The 13546-nt window shown below is 40.3% G+C and overlaps 1 protein-coding gene across 2 annotated transcripts in view; it reads right to left on the bottom strand.

Moving 5' to 3' along the window:
* CA3H2orf92 (chromosome A3 C2orf92 homolog) overlaps window positions 1-13546 on the bottom strand; it is a 47676-nt gene that overhangs the window by 27279 nt on the left and 6851 nt on the right. The window contains exons 3-6 of one of the 2 annotated variants that reach the window (XM_078444404.1): window positions 12406-12470; window positions 9859-10004; window positions 7468-7601; window positions 7246-7308 (exon numbers count right to left, since the gene is read on the bottom strand). In XM_078444404.1, the coding sequence (XP_078300530.1) occupies window positions 7246-7308; window positions 7468-7495 (91 nt within the window). In that variant the 5' untranslated portion in view covers window positions 7496-7601; window positions 9859-10004; window positions 12406-12470. The remainder of the gene's footprint in view (window positions 1-7245; window positions 7309-7467; window positions 7602-9858; window positions 10005-12405; window positions 12471-13546) is intronic. The other variant, XM_060607959.2, reaches the window with a different exon arrangement.

Raw genomic sequence — 13546 nt, 5'->3', positions numbered from 1 at the left:
TAGCAACACATGGAACAACAACAACAAAAACCCTAAGATAGTCGCATAAAAAGAGAAGGAAGACTGGGGTGCTTGGGTGGCTCAGTCAATTAAGGATCTGACTCTTGATTTCAGCTTAAGTTATGATCTCATGGTCATGATCTCATGGTCTTGAGATCAAGCCCCATGTCTGGCTTCATACTGGGCATGGAGCCTACTTAAGATTCTCTCTCTCCTTCTGCCTCTCCCCTGCTCATGAGAGAAGGAAGACAGCTTCATTTTGTCTGCATCATCCCACATCCTAAACTGGCAGAGCTCAACATCAAGAGGGAACTTCCCAGCTAGAAAGATTTCTCCATGCCAGGAAAGGAAGAGCACAGTGAGCAATCAGCTTTTCCCAATCTCAACAATGGACAGATCAACTAGACAGAAAAAGCAACAAGGAAATGTTGGACTTGAACCATATTTTAGACCAAATGTACCTAACATACATATACAGAGCATTCCATCCAACAGCAGCAGAAAACACATTCTCCTGTGGCATCTGGGTGGCTCAGTCGGTTAAGCGTCTAACTTCAGCTCAGGTCATGATCTCATGGTTCGTGAATTTGAGCCCCGCATCAGGCTCTCTGCTGTCAGCACAGAACCCACTTCAGATCCTGTGTCACATTCTCTCTCTGCCTCTCCCCCACTGGTCTTCTCCCTCTCTCTCTCTCTTTCTCTCTCTCTCTCTCTCTCTCTCTCTCTCTCTCTCTTTCTCTCTCAAAAATAAACATTTAAACAAACAAACAAACAAAAACCCCACATTCTTCCCAAGTACACACAGAACATTCTCCAGGATAGATCATATATTAGATCACAAAACAAGTCTTAGCAAATTTAAGAAGATTGAAACCATACCAATGATTTCACAGTGACCACAAAGGTATAAAACTAAAAAACAATACCAGGAGGAAAGCTGGAAAATTCACAAATATGTGGAAATTAAACAACACAGTCCTGGGGGCACCTGGGTGCCTCAGTTGGTTAAACGTCTGATGTTGGCTCAGGTCATGATCCCATGGTTCGTGGGTTTGAGCACTGCATCAGGCTCTGTACTGACAGCTCAGAGACTGGAGCCTGCTTCAGATTCTGTGTCTCCCTCTCTCTCTCTGCCTCTCCCCTGCTCATTCTCTCTGTCTCCTTCTCTCTCTCTATCTCTCTCAAAAATAAATAAGCATTAAACACACACACACACACACACACACACACACAGTGCTAAACAACCAATGGGTCAAAGAAGAAATCAAAAGGGAAGTTTAAAAAATCTTGAAACAAACAAAAATGGAAACACAACTTACCAAAACTTATGGAATGCTATAAAAACAGTTCTAAGAGGGTAGTTTATAGCAATAAATGCCCACATTAAGAAAAAAATAAATATTTGAAATAAACAACCTGACTTCATATCTCAAGGAACTAGAAAATGAAGAACAAGCTAAGCCCAAAGTTTGAAGAAGGAAAGAAATAACAAAGATCAGAGAAAAAAATAAATGAAACAGATACAAGAAAAATAATAGAAAAGATAAATAAAACTAAGAGTTGGTTTATTAAAAAGATACACAAAATTGGCAAATCTTTAGCTAAACCAAGGAAAACATTGAGAAGAGTCATCTTAAATGAAAGAGGAAACATTACAACTGATACCACAGGATCATAAGACTACTATGAACTATTATACCAAAAAATTGAACAACCTAGAAGAAATGGATAAATTCCTAGAAACAAACAACGTACCAAGACTGAATCATGAAGAAATAGGAAATCTTAACAGACCAATAATGAGTAAGGAGATTGAATCAATAATCAAAATCTCCCCAGCAAAGAAAAAACCCAGGACCAGATGGCTTAACAGGTTAATTCTACCAAACATTTAAAGAATAATTAATACCAATCCTCCTCAAAAAAACTGAATAAGAGGAAACACTCCCAAACTCACTTTACAAGACTAGCAAAGCCAAATAATACATGAAAAGCCAGATGAGAAAACTACAGACCAGTATCTCTGACGAATACAAATGCAAACTTCTCAACAAAATATTAGCAAACAATTAAAATGCACATTAAAAGGATCATACACCATAATCAAATGGAATTTATCCATCAAATTCAAGGATGATTCAACATATGTAAATCAGTAAGTGTGATATACCACATTAATAGAATGAAGGTGATCATATGGTCACCTCAACAGATGCAGAAAAAAACACTTGACAAAATACAACATCCTTTCATGATAAAAATGCTCAACAAATTGAGTGTAGAAGGAACATACCTTAACATCATAAAGGCCACATATGACAAGCCCACAGCTAACGCCATATTCAACAGTGAAAGTTTAAAGCTTTTCATCTAAGATCAGGAACAAGAGAAAGATGCTGACTCTCATCATTCCTATTCAACACAGTACTGGAAGTGCTAGCCAGAGCACTCAGGCAAGAAAAAGAAATAAAAGTCATCTAAATCAGAAAAGAAAGAAGTAGGGGCACCTGGGTGGCTCAGTCAGTTGAGCGTCCAACTTCAGCTCAGGTCAGGATTTCACGGTTCGTGAGTTCGAGCCCCACGTAGGGCTCTGTGCCGACCGCTCAGGGCCTGGACCCTGCTTTGGATTCTGTGTCTCCCTCTTTCTCTGCTCCTCCTCTGCTCATACTCTCTCTCTCTCAAAAATAAATAAAGATAAAAAAAATTTAAAAAAAAAGAAAAGAAAGAAGTAAAATTATCTTTGTTTGCAGATGATATAATCTCATACAGAGAAAATCCTAAAGACTCCACCCAAAAACTGTTAGAAATAATCAATGAACTTAGTAAAGTTGCAGGATACAAAATCATAGAAATCAGTTACAATTCTATATACTAACAATGAAGCATCTGAAAAGAAAAAAATCTCAGGGCGCCTGGGTGGTTCAGTCGGTTAATGGTCCAACTTCAGCTCAAGTCATGATCTCATGGCTTCTGAGTTGGAGCCCCATGTTGGGCTCTGTGCTGACAGCTCAGAGCCTGGAGCCTCCTTCAGATTCTGTGTCACCCTCTCTCTCTGCCCCTCCCCTGCTCATGCTCTCTCTCTCTCTCTCAAAAACAAGCATTAAAAAAAATTTTTAATAAACAAATAAATAAATAAAATCTGCTTTAAAAAAAGAAAAGAATCTCATTCACAATAGCATTAAAAACAATGAAATACTTAGAAAAAATTAACCAAAGAAGTGAAAGATCTATACACTTAAAACGACAAGACTTTGGTGAAAAAAAGTTGACAAAGACACAAACAAATGGAAAGATATCCCATGTTCATGGATCAGAAGAATCAATATTGTTATAATGTCCATACTATCCAAAGCCATTTATAGATTTAATGGAATCCCTATCAAAATCCCAATGATAGGAGGCCTGTGTGCCTCAATCAGTTAAGCGTCTGACTCTTGATTTTGGCTCAGGTCATGATCTCACAGTTTGTGGGATTGGGCCTCATTTGGGCTTTGTGCTAACAGCGTGGAGCCTGCTTGGGATTCTCTCTCTCTGTCTCTGTCTCTGTCTCTCTCTATGCCTCTCCCCGACTTGCACTCTCAAAAAAAAAAAAAAAAAAAAAAGTCCCAATGGCATTTTTCACAGAAATAGAAAAATCAATTCTAAAATTCATCTGGAACCACAGAACACCCTGAATAGCTAAAGCAATTCTGAGAAAGGAACAATCCTGGAAGCACCATACTTCCTTCTTTCAAACTATACTACAAAGCCTTAGCAATCAAAGAGTATTGTATGGCATAAAAATAGACACATAGATTAAGGGAATAAAACTGATAGCCCCCAAATAAACTTTGCATATATAGTCAACTCATATTTGACAAGAAAGCAAAAAAAAAAAAAAAAAAAACAAAAAAAAAAACTCAATGGGGAAAAGATAGTCTCTTCAATAAATGGTGTTGAGAAAACTGAATAGCCACATGCAAAGAATGAAAATTGACCATTATCATACACATCTCACAAAAAAATGACTCAAAATGGATTAAAGACTTAATAACTGAAACCACGAAATCCTAGAAGAAATCATAGGAGAAAATTTCCTTGACAGTGGTCTTGGCAACAATTTTTTGGACATGATATCAAAAGCACAGGGAACAAAAGCAAAACTAAACAAGTGGGACCATATCAAACTACAAAGCTTTTGTACAGCAAAAGAAAATATCAACAAAATGAAAAACAGAATGGAAGAAAATATTTGCAAACCATATATCTGATAAGGGATTAATATCCAAAATACATAAAGACCTCATACAACTCATAGAAGAAAAATAAATACAACTTTTAAATGGTCAGAGGAATTAGATGGACATTATTCCAAAGAAGACATAAAAATGGTCAACAGATTCTTGAAATGATGTCAACATCACTTATCATCAGGGAAATGCAAATGAAAGCCACATTCTCACACCTGTGAGATTGGCTACCATCAAAAAGACAAGAAATAACAACTATTCATGTGGATGTGGAGAAAAAGAAACCCTTATGCACTGTTGGTGGGGATGTAAATTGGTACAGGCTCCATGGGAACAGCATGGAAGTTCCTCAAAAAGTTAAAATAGAACTATCATAGGATCCAGCAATCCCACCTCTGGGTATTATCCAAAGGTAATGCAAATAGGATCTTGAGGAAATATCTGCATTCCTATGTTCACTGCAGCATTATTCACAATTGGCAAGATATGGAAACAATCTAAGTGTCTATCAATGAATGAATGGATAAAGAAGAGGTGAGATAGATACAGATACAGATCTATAATGAATATTATTCAGCCATGGGAAATACTGTCTTTTGCAACAACATGAATGGACCGTGAGGGCATAATGCTAAGTGAAATAAGCCAGACAGAGATACACAAATACTGTGTAACTTCACTTACATATAGAATCTAAAAAACTCAAACTCATAGAAACAAAGTAGAATGGTGATTGCCAGGGCCTAAGGGGTGGGGAAAATGGGAAGATACTGATCAAAAATTACAAACTTCCAGTTACAAGATGAACAAGTTGTGGGGATCTAATGTACAACATTGTGTTTATAGTTAATGATACTGTATTATATACTTGAAAGTTGTTAAGAGAGTAGATCTTAAATGTTCTCACCACAAAAAAGAAATAATTACGGGATGCAGTTGGAGGAATTAGTTAATACTACAGTGTTAATAATTTTGCAATATATATGTATATCAAATCACCATGTTTACACCTTAAACTTAAACGTTATATGTCAATTGTATCTCAATAAATGTGGGAAAGGATACATAAAGTAGTAACGAAATTTTTGTGAACCATTTATCACTGTGAGCCATATAGCATTGTTTGAGGGTAAAATGTGGCCCATGTTCAAAATAACAGGACTGAAATAAACATTTGGAACTCAAACTGTACAAAGAAATGTAGGGGTGCCCAGGAGGCTCAGTCGGTTAAGGGACCGACTTAGGCTCAGGTTGTGATCTCGCGGTTCGTGAGTTCAAGTTCTGCATAGGGCTCTGTGCTGACAGCTCAGGAGCCTGGAGCCTGCTTCGGATTCTGTGTCTCCCTCCTTCTCTGCCCCTCCCCAGCTCATGTTCTGTCTTCCTCTGTCTCTCAAAAAAATAAACGTTAAAAAAAAAAAGAAATGTATAATGGTTGACTTATAGATAGTAGGCACTGAATGGTTAGATATTTTAAAGAAAACACAAACAAAGCAGACTGAGACCTGCTGCCTGGTCTGCACCCCTGAGCCATCCAGGCACATGGGAGAGACAGAAGTACACACAGACACAATGGAACACACTGACACAGCTGCACAGAACAATATGACAAGCTGGAAAACCAGCTCAGCTCAAGGCAGCCAGAAGGCAGGCAGTAGGCTCAGCAGACTGAGAAGTAGTGGGCCCTGCCAGGTGAGCTCTGGATCCAGTTAACCATGATATTTACTGAGTCATTCCTGTACATAGATATCGGGCATCAGTAGACTACACTCTGGTGCCATAGTGATGTCAGCAATCCAAATGGGTCAGTATGTGACATGCAGGGACTAGCTTCCTGGGACACTAACTGGATGAGCTGCAAACATCGTAAAAGTCTTTGAGGTAGTCCTGGAAGGGCTGCTGCAGACTGAGATCCCACATGACACATCCTGTGCCTCAGAGAAGAACCTGCAGTGAGGGAGGGGCTGACCCAGAAAATTCCAAGTCTCATCAGGACTTCCCAGGACATGACAAACCCCAGGGGCAAGACTATCCCCAGACAGTTTCAAAATTCATTTATAAATGTTGTGTATGAAAACTGTATCTATAAAAATTGGGTGGAGCCTGGGGAGGGCAGGGAGAATAACAGATTGCATAAGTTCAGAAAACTCTTCCCTTATAAAACTGTTAGTAATTTTTCATAGTTATATATTTTTGAAATATATTAGATTGATTGTTTGATTGATTGATTGATTTAGAAGGCTTCAGGCCCAGCATGGGGCCCAACGTGGAGCTAGAACTCACGACCCTGAGATCAAGACCCGAGCTGGTATCAAGGGTCTGATGCTTAACCAACTGAATCATCCAGGTGCCCCAAGTTTTCCTCCTTTTTAAAAGATGGTTTCTATCTGTCCCTTGGGGACGTTTTATTTTTCCCTTCTAAGTTTACTTTGCTAGGCCACAGAAAATAATCATCACAAATTCCATTGATGTGGCATTTATTCTGAGTCCTTTTTCTTTCTTTCTTTTTTTTTTTTAATGTTTATTTTTGAGACAGAGAGACAGAGCACAAGTTGGGGAGGGACAGAGAGAGAGGGAGACACAGAATCTGAAGCAGGCTCCAGGCTCTGAGCTGTCAGCACAAAGCCCGATGCGGGGCTCAAACCCACAGACTGCAGGGGCGCCTGGGTGGCTCAGTCGGTTAAGCCTCAGATACCTTGTCAGGCACCTTGTCAGGCAGATGTGATACAGCTGGTCTAAGATGGGGTCTGACTCAACATTTGCAATAACTCCCACATAGAGGCCCTGCTGCTGCTACAGGGACCCCCCCCCCCCTTTGAGGGGCACAATCCTTTCTAACTGTTTATCTTCTATGCTTTGCTTAATTTCCTGGGACTCTGACACTTCAAAGAACCAGTTCCAGCTTCAAGGCAAGCACGTTCCCTCCCACCAAACCATCACGCTATCTGAGAGACATCTGTGGACAAGCATGAGACTCTTCAAAGACAGCCTGATGGCTTCACACAAGGGAGGTACCTACCAAATAGTTTAGCCAAACCTTCATCCAAATTTTTTGAACTTGATGAAAATTCAGTATTTGAGCCTGTGGGGAAATAAACTTCATCTGTAATTAAATCTTTCATTTGATCTGCATGTATTTTTTAAAGTTTTATTTATCTTTGAAAGAGAGAGCATGTGTGCATGTATTCTTAAATCAATACTGCTTTGCATGGTATTTTGAGGGGAATATCATGCACTTTACCTGCTTTAGGAGAAAGAGCACCAGACATGGGTTCTAGTCCACCTTTTGAGTGCCTTGTGACCTTGGGCAGTAAAGTTCTGTGGGATTTGGTTTTCTCATCTGAGACTGGTAGGAAAGAAGCCAGCCACAGAGGCCTGTAAGGAGGGGGTAAGATGAAATTTGCTTATGTCATCTGTAGACTGAAAAGTGCTCTCCCCTTATCGTGTCCCATTGTTATCTACTCTGAACTGCAATAAATGGCACTGGGTCCAAGCAGGGTTATGCTCAGTGCTCAGTTTTGTTTTGTTTTGTTTTGGGGGGGGGGGGTGGGCTGCAAAGACAGATGGACACATATCTCAGTGTTCTCAACAAAACTTTCCCCTCCATAGGAAATGATGCCAAAAAGCAATAACTTTGACCATCTTGGAAATGGGATGCCTTCTTGTTTTGGAAAACAGAGAACAATACTGCATACTCAGCCCTAATCCACATTAGGGTCTATGTTTGGAGGGGGCTCAGAAGGCCTGAGGCCACCTCTACTTGACCTGTTTGATAAACACAAGGAATTCCTGAGGTTGTCACTGATGAATAAAAAAATGAAGGTATAAATGTAAAGGCACGGAGCCAACAATCTCCCCTAGGCCATCATGGACTGATTTCAAGACTTCTGCTGACACTCATGTGACTACATCAAGGATATGGATTAATTGTAGCTAAAAGACTGTAAAAACTCATGGAATTTTGAACTATATTTTCAGGCTTTCCTTTATGAACATTGTGACATCTTAGTTTCTACACAAATTTTCTTGATTCTAGGTCAAGGCCAGCCCTTTATTCTGGCCTCGGGGAAGTGGCAAACCACCAAGGAAGAGAAACTTATCCCCTAACGAAGGGTTTTCGGGACCATAGCACCCACATACTCAGAGTACCTCAACATTCATAAAGTATCTGCAAGAATCTGAACTTCTTACAGCCAGTGACAATGCTGATTCTCACCTGGTTTCCTGACAGAAAATGTGCATAGCCATTGAGTAATTTGTGCACATGGCATCTTTCAACTCTACAGGAAAATTGGTAATCAGGTAGTTAATGGTGCATAGACATTACTTCAGGGTATAATGCTTTTTGGTAAATAAAAGAAGTAAAAAGTTCTCTTTTGTTGAGATATGAGTGAATCATTAAGAATAAATATAATGGACGTGTAAGTAAGCCCATACAGTAAAACATTTGTTCACAAAAACGCTTTGGTTTTTAAAGCACCCTGACAAGGGTGGTCACCTTCTCCCCTTTTCCCAATGTCACCCCTGACTGACAATTTGTACAATGCACCTACTGTCCTTTTTGCTTCTCTCCACAGACTCAGGATCTTTACACTGAGAGAATTTGCCAGAATGCTGTCAGCTAATTTGTTGAGTAAATAGCAAAAGTGGTTCCAAATGCAGTGAAACCTTAAAAATAGAGTATGTAAATCTAATGTTCACTTTGAAAACTCTATATTCATAAAATGTTCATAACAGCATTATTCAGATAGCCAAAGTGTGGAAACAACACAAATGCCCATTGAATTATAAATGGATTAACAAACTGTGGCACATCCATATAATGGAATATTATTTAGCCATAGAAAGGAATGAAATACTGATGTAGGCTACAATGCAGATGGACCATGAAACATGTTAAGTGAAAGAAGCCAGTCACAAAATATCACATGTATGAACTATATTTGAACTATCAAGACTATTTGAACTATATCTGAACTATCAAGATTTGAAAATATCAAGACTAGACAAATCCATAGAGCAGTCAGCAGATTAGTGATTGCCAGGGTCTGTGGGAAAGAGGGAATGGGAGTGACACAACGAGTGTGATAGTACTTTTTGGGGTGATGAAAATGTTCTAAAATTAGTGCGGATTCACAACTCTGTGAATATACTAAAACCACTGAATTATATACTTTAAAAGTGTGTAAATTTTATGATATGTGAATTATATCTCAAAAAAGCTTTCATTTAAAATGTAGTGTGTGGGGGGGGGATAGATGAAACAAGATTAGCCTGATTAGTACATAGAGTCTCATGCTAATTTTTCTACTTTTGTTTATGTTTGAAAAATTTTATAACAAAAAGCTCAATGTACATGTGGGCTACCCTCCCATAGAGGTCTTTTGAGAAAGCTTCAGTTAAGAAAAATGTTAAAGTTACTCCCTTATGAGCAAGAGGTCTCTATGGTAGATTCAGGGAGGTAAGGAAGATAGAGGTGGGGAGAAACCCTGTGTTCACCATTCCAGAACTCATGGGAGGAAAACACCATTTCCTGCCTGATTTAGGCTCACAGTGAGTCTCTCACTTGTGTATCTGCCACTATATTTGTGACAGTACCTTCGATCAGATGGAAAGGGTAGAAGCTCTGTACCTTGCCAACAGTCCAGGAAGAGAACAAAGAAGAGGGTCTCCACTCCTGTCCTCTTTGCCATAGTCTGTATATCTCTTGAAATCCTTCAGACTTAGCAGCCTTGAGCTCCAGGATACTGTGGAACCCGATAGTCTGTGAAGTCACACCTGGAAGCAAGGTAGGGGGCAGTTCCACAGGGAGGGGGGCAGGGCCTGGTGTCTGTGGGCAGGGATGCAAAGGGGACACTGGCCGCCCTGAGGACATCGGCTCTCCACTCACTCCCTTTGGTTCTGCAGTGCCTTCTTCCCTCCTTGTGCACTGCAGCCTGAAGATGGTAGGATACTAACCGGGATTCTAAAGTTGCATGTGACAACAAAAAAACCTAAATCAGCTTAAGTGAGGGGCACCTGGCTGGCTTGGTGGCTCAGTCAGTGGAGCATGCAACTCTTGATCTCAAGGTTGTAAGTTTAAGCCCTACATTGGATGTGGAGATTACTTAAAAATTATATATATATGGGGCACCTGGGTGGCTCAGTCGGTTAAGCATTGGACTTTGGCTCAGGTCATGATCTTGCGGTTCATGAGTTTGAGCCCCGAGTTGGGTTTTGTGCTGAGCGCACAGAGCCTGGAGACTGCTTCATATTCTGTGTCTCCCTCTATCTCTGTTCCTTCCCCACTTGCACTCTGTCTCTCTATCTCTCTCTCTCAAAAATAAAGATTAAAAATACTTTTTTCATTATACATATAGCTTAGGTGAATTGGAAGTAGCTAGGGTAGCCAGAAAAATCTTGTGCTAAATCAAGATACCACATTAAGAAAGTATTGCTACTTATTGTATCATATAATATTATAACTCCGAAAATATAAACAAAGGTATAAGATGATGTGGTCACCTGTGTATCACTATTTCCCCTATTACGTTTTATAAATATTAAGCTTTTTAAGGAAAAAATCTTTATATTTTAGCAGTTTTAACTGCACATTTTTTCCTGTATTTTTATTTTGCACTGGGTCCCACAAATTATACAGCCTGCCCTGCCCTTTAACCCTCAGGCTCATGTACTGTATGCAGTCTGGTAAGGAAGGGATTTTTAGGGACAAAAAGTCACATAAAAAGTTATACAGTAGTGGGGCGCCTGGGTGGCTCAGTCGGTTAAGCGTCCGACTTCAGCTCAGGTCACGATCTCGCAGTCCATGAGTTCGAGCCCCGTGTCGGGCTCTGGGCTGATGGCTCAGAGCCTGCAGCCTGCTTCCGATTCTGTGTCTCCCTCTCTCTCTGCCCCTCCCCCATTCATGCTCTGTCTCTCTCTCTCAAAAATAATAAAATAAACATTAAAAAAAAAATTTTTTTTTTAAAGTTATACAGTAGAATTCTGAGTGACTCAGGCATATTAGTTTGTTAGGACTGCCATAAAAAATCACCACAAAATGAAAGGGGAGGGGCTTAAGCAATAGAAATCTACTGTTTTATAACTCTGGAGGCTGGAAGTCCAAGATAAGGGTGTCAGCCAGGATGATTCTTACTGAGGCCTCCCTTCTTGGTTTGTAAATGGTTGTCTTCTCTTTATGTTTTCACATGATCTTTCCTCTGTAGGTATCTGTGTCCAAAATTTCCTCTTCCTGTAAGGATACAAGTCATACTGGCTTAGGGCCCACCTTGAGGGCTTCATTTTAACTTATTGCCTCCATAAAGACAGGCCAAATAAAGCCACATTCTGAGGCACTGAGGATTAGGACATCAACATATAAATTTAGAGAGGGGGATACGATTCAACCTATGACAATAGGTAATGGCAGCCCATAAACCAAATATCTCCACAAAAACAAAAACAGAACAACAAAAACAACATATAAAACAACACAAGACTCACACCCTCAGCATAACCAAAAGATAGAAAATGTCCAATTTCAAATTACCAGTAAACAGAAAAATAAACACGAACCTTGGAGTGATGTGGAAATGGAGTCCATTGGGCGCCTTTTACCAGAGAGATTTCCCACCACACTCAGAGTTAGTAGAAACCAAGGCCAGGGGAAATAGGCTAACTTTAAACTCAAGATGCACAACCACCTAACTCTTGACCCCCACTGCCCAATCCAGCGACTTTCCCCATCTCAATAACAAATCAGTGCTTCCACATGCTCGGGCCAAAACCCAGGGTTCATCCTAGACTCCCCTTTTTCTATCTCACCACACGTCCAATCCATGAGCAAATTTTCTCTGTTCAATTCTCCCACACATTCCCAAGTCTGGCCACCTTCCCCATCTCCATTGCTCCTGGAGGTATCTGTGTCCAAAATTTCCTCTTCCTGTAAGGATACAAGTCATACTGGCTTACCACTTTCCTCAATTGCTCACCACTTTCCTTTCACTGCTGATGAAATTAGAAGCCAATGAAGTCCTCTTAACATTCTTCAGGCCACTGCTGAATCCCAATGAGTCCCACTACCAGAATATTCACCACCTCCTCTCCCATTTACCCCTTTCCTTCCCTTCCATCTGCTCACACCACCAGAGGAACAGAAGTCAGGCTGCTTTGCAACCTAAGTGCACCCTATGGCACTTACCTTTAAATAATCATTAGATTTTCTCTGCCTCATTTCTTTTATTTCCAGGCAGATTTGTTGAGCATCTAGGCATGAAGGAAAAACATTTATAATTATGTGGTCATCCAAGTCTAGAGCAAGAGTCAATAAACTTTTTCTATAAAAAGCCAAATAAAAGATATTTTAGGCTTGGGGTGCCTGAGTGGCTCAATTGGTTAAGCATCTGGCTGTTGATTTCAGCTCAGGTCATGATCCTGCAGTTCCTGAGGTCAGGCTCTGCGCAGACAGTGTGGAGCCTGCTTGGGATTCTCTCTCTCCCTCTCTCTCTGTGCCCCTCCCCACCCCCCTTCTCTCTCTCTCTGGAAATAAATAAACATTTATTTAAAAAAAAGAAAACACTTGGGGCGGCTGGGTAGCTCAGTTGGTTAAGTGTCCGACTTCAGCTCAGGTCATGATCTGGCAGTTCATGGGTTTGAGCCCCATATCGGGCTCTGTGCTAACAGCTCAGAGCCTAGAGCCTGTTTCAGATTCTGTGTCTCCTTCTCTCTACTCTCCACTCGCGCTCTGTCTCTCTCTCTCTCTCTCTCTCTCTCAAAAATAAACATTTAAAAAGTTACAAAAAAGAAAAGAAACACTGATGGTTACCACAGGGGAGATGGGTGGGGGGCTGGGTGAAATAGGTGATGGGGATTAAAGAGTACACTTAATACAATAATAATAATAACAGAGAAATTTTAAAAGACCTAATACAGGAAGAGACATACTATGCTTATGGATCAGAAAACACTATGTTGTTAATATCAATTACCCTCAAATTGATTGATAGATTTAATATAAAACCAATCGGGCACCTGGGTGGCTCAGTTGGTTGAGCGTCCAACTTCGACTCAGATCATGATCTTGCGGTCTGTGAGTTAGAGCCCTGCATCAGGCTCTGTGCTGACAGCTCAGAGCCTGGAGCCTGCTTCAGATTCGGTGTCTCCCTCTCTCTCTGCCCCTCCCCCATTCATGCTCTGTCTCTCTCTCTCTCTCTCTCTCTGTCAAAAATAAATAAACATCAAAAAATTTTTCTTAACCAATCAAAATCCCACCAGGCTTCCTTGGAAAAATGGAAGATCTGGGACTCCTGGATGGTGCAGTCAATTGAACAGCTGACTCTTGA

Source organism: Panthera onca, chromosome A3, assembly GCF_046562875.1.
Source record: "Panthera onca isolate mPanOnc1 chromosome A3, mPanOnc1 haplotype 2, whole genome shotgun sequence".
Taxonomy (NCBI): domain Eukaryota; kingdom Metazoa; phylum Chordata; class Mammalia; order Carnivora; family Felidae; genus Panthera; species Panthera onca.
This window is presented reverse-complemented; position numbering and strand designations above follow the sequence as displayed.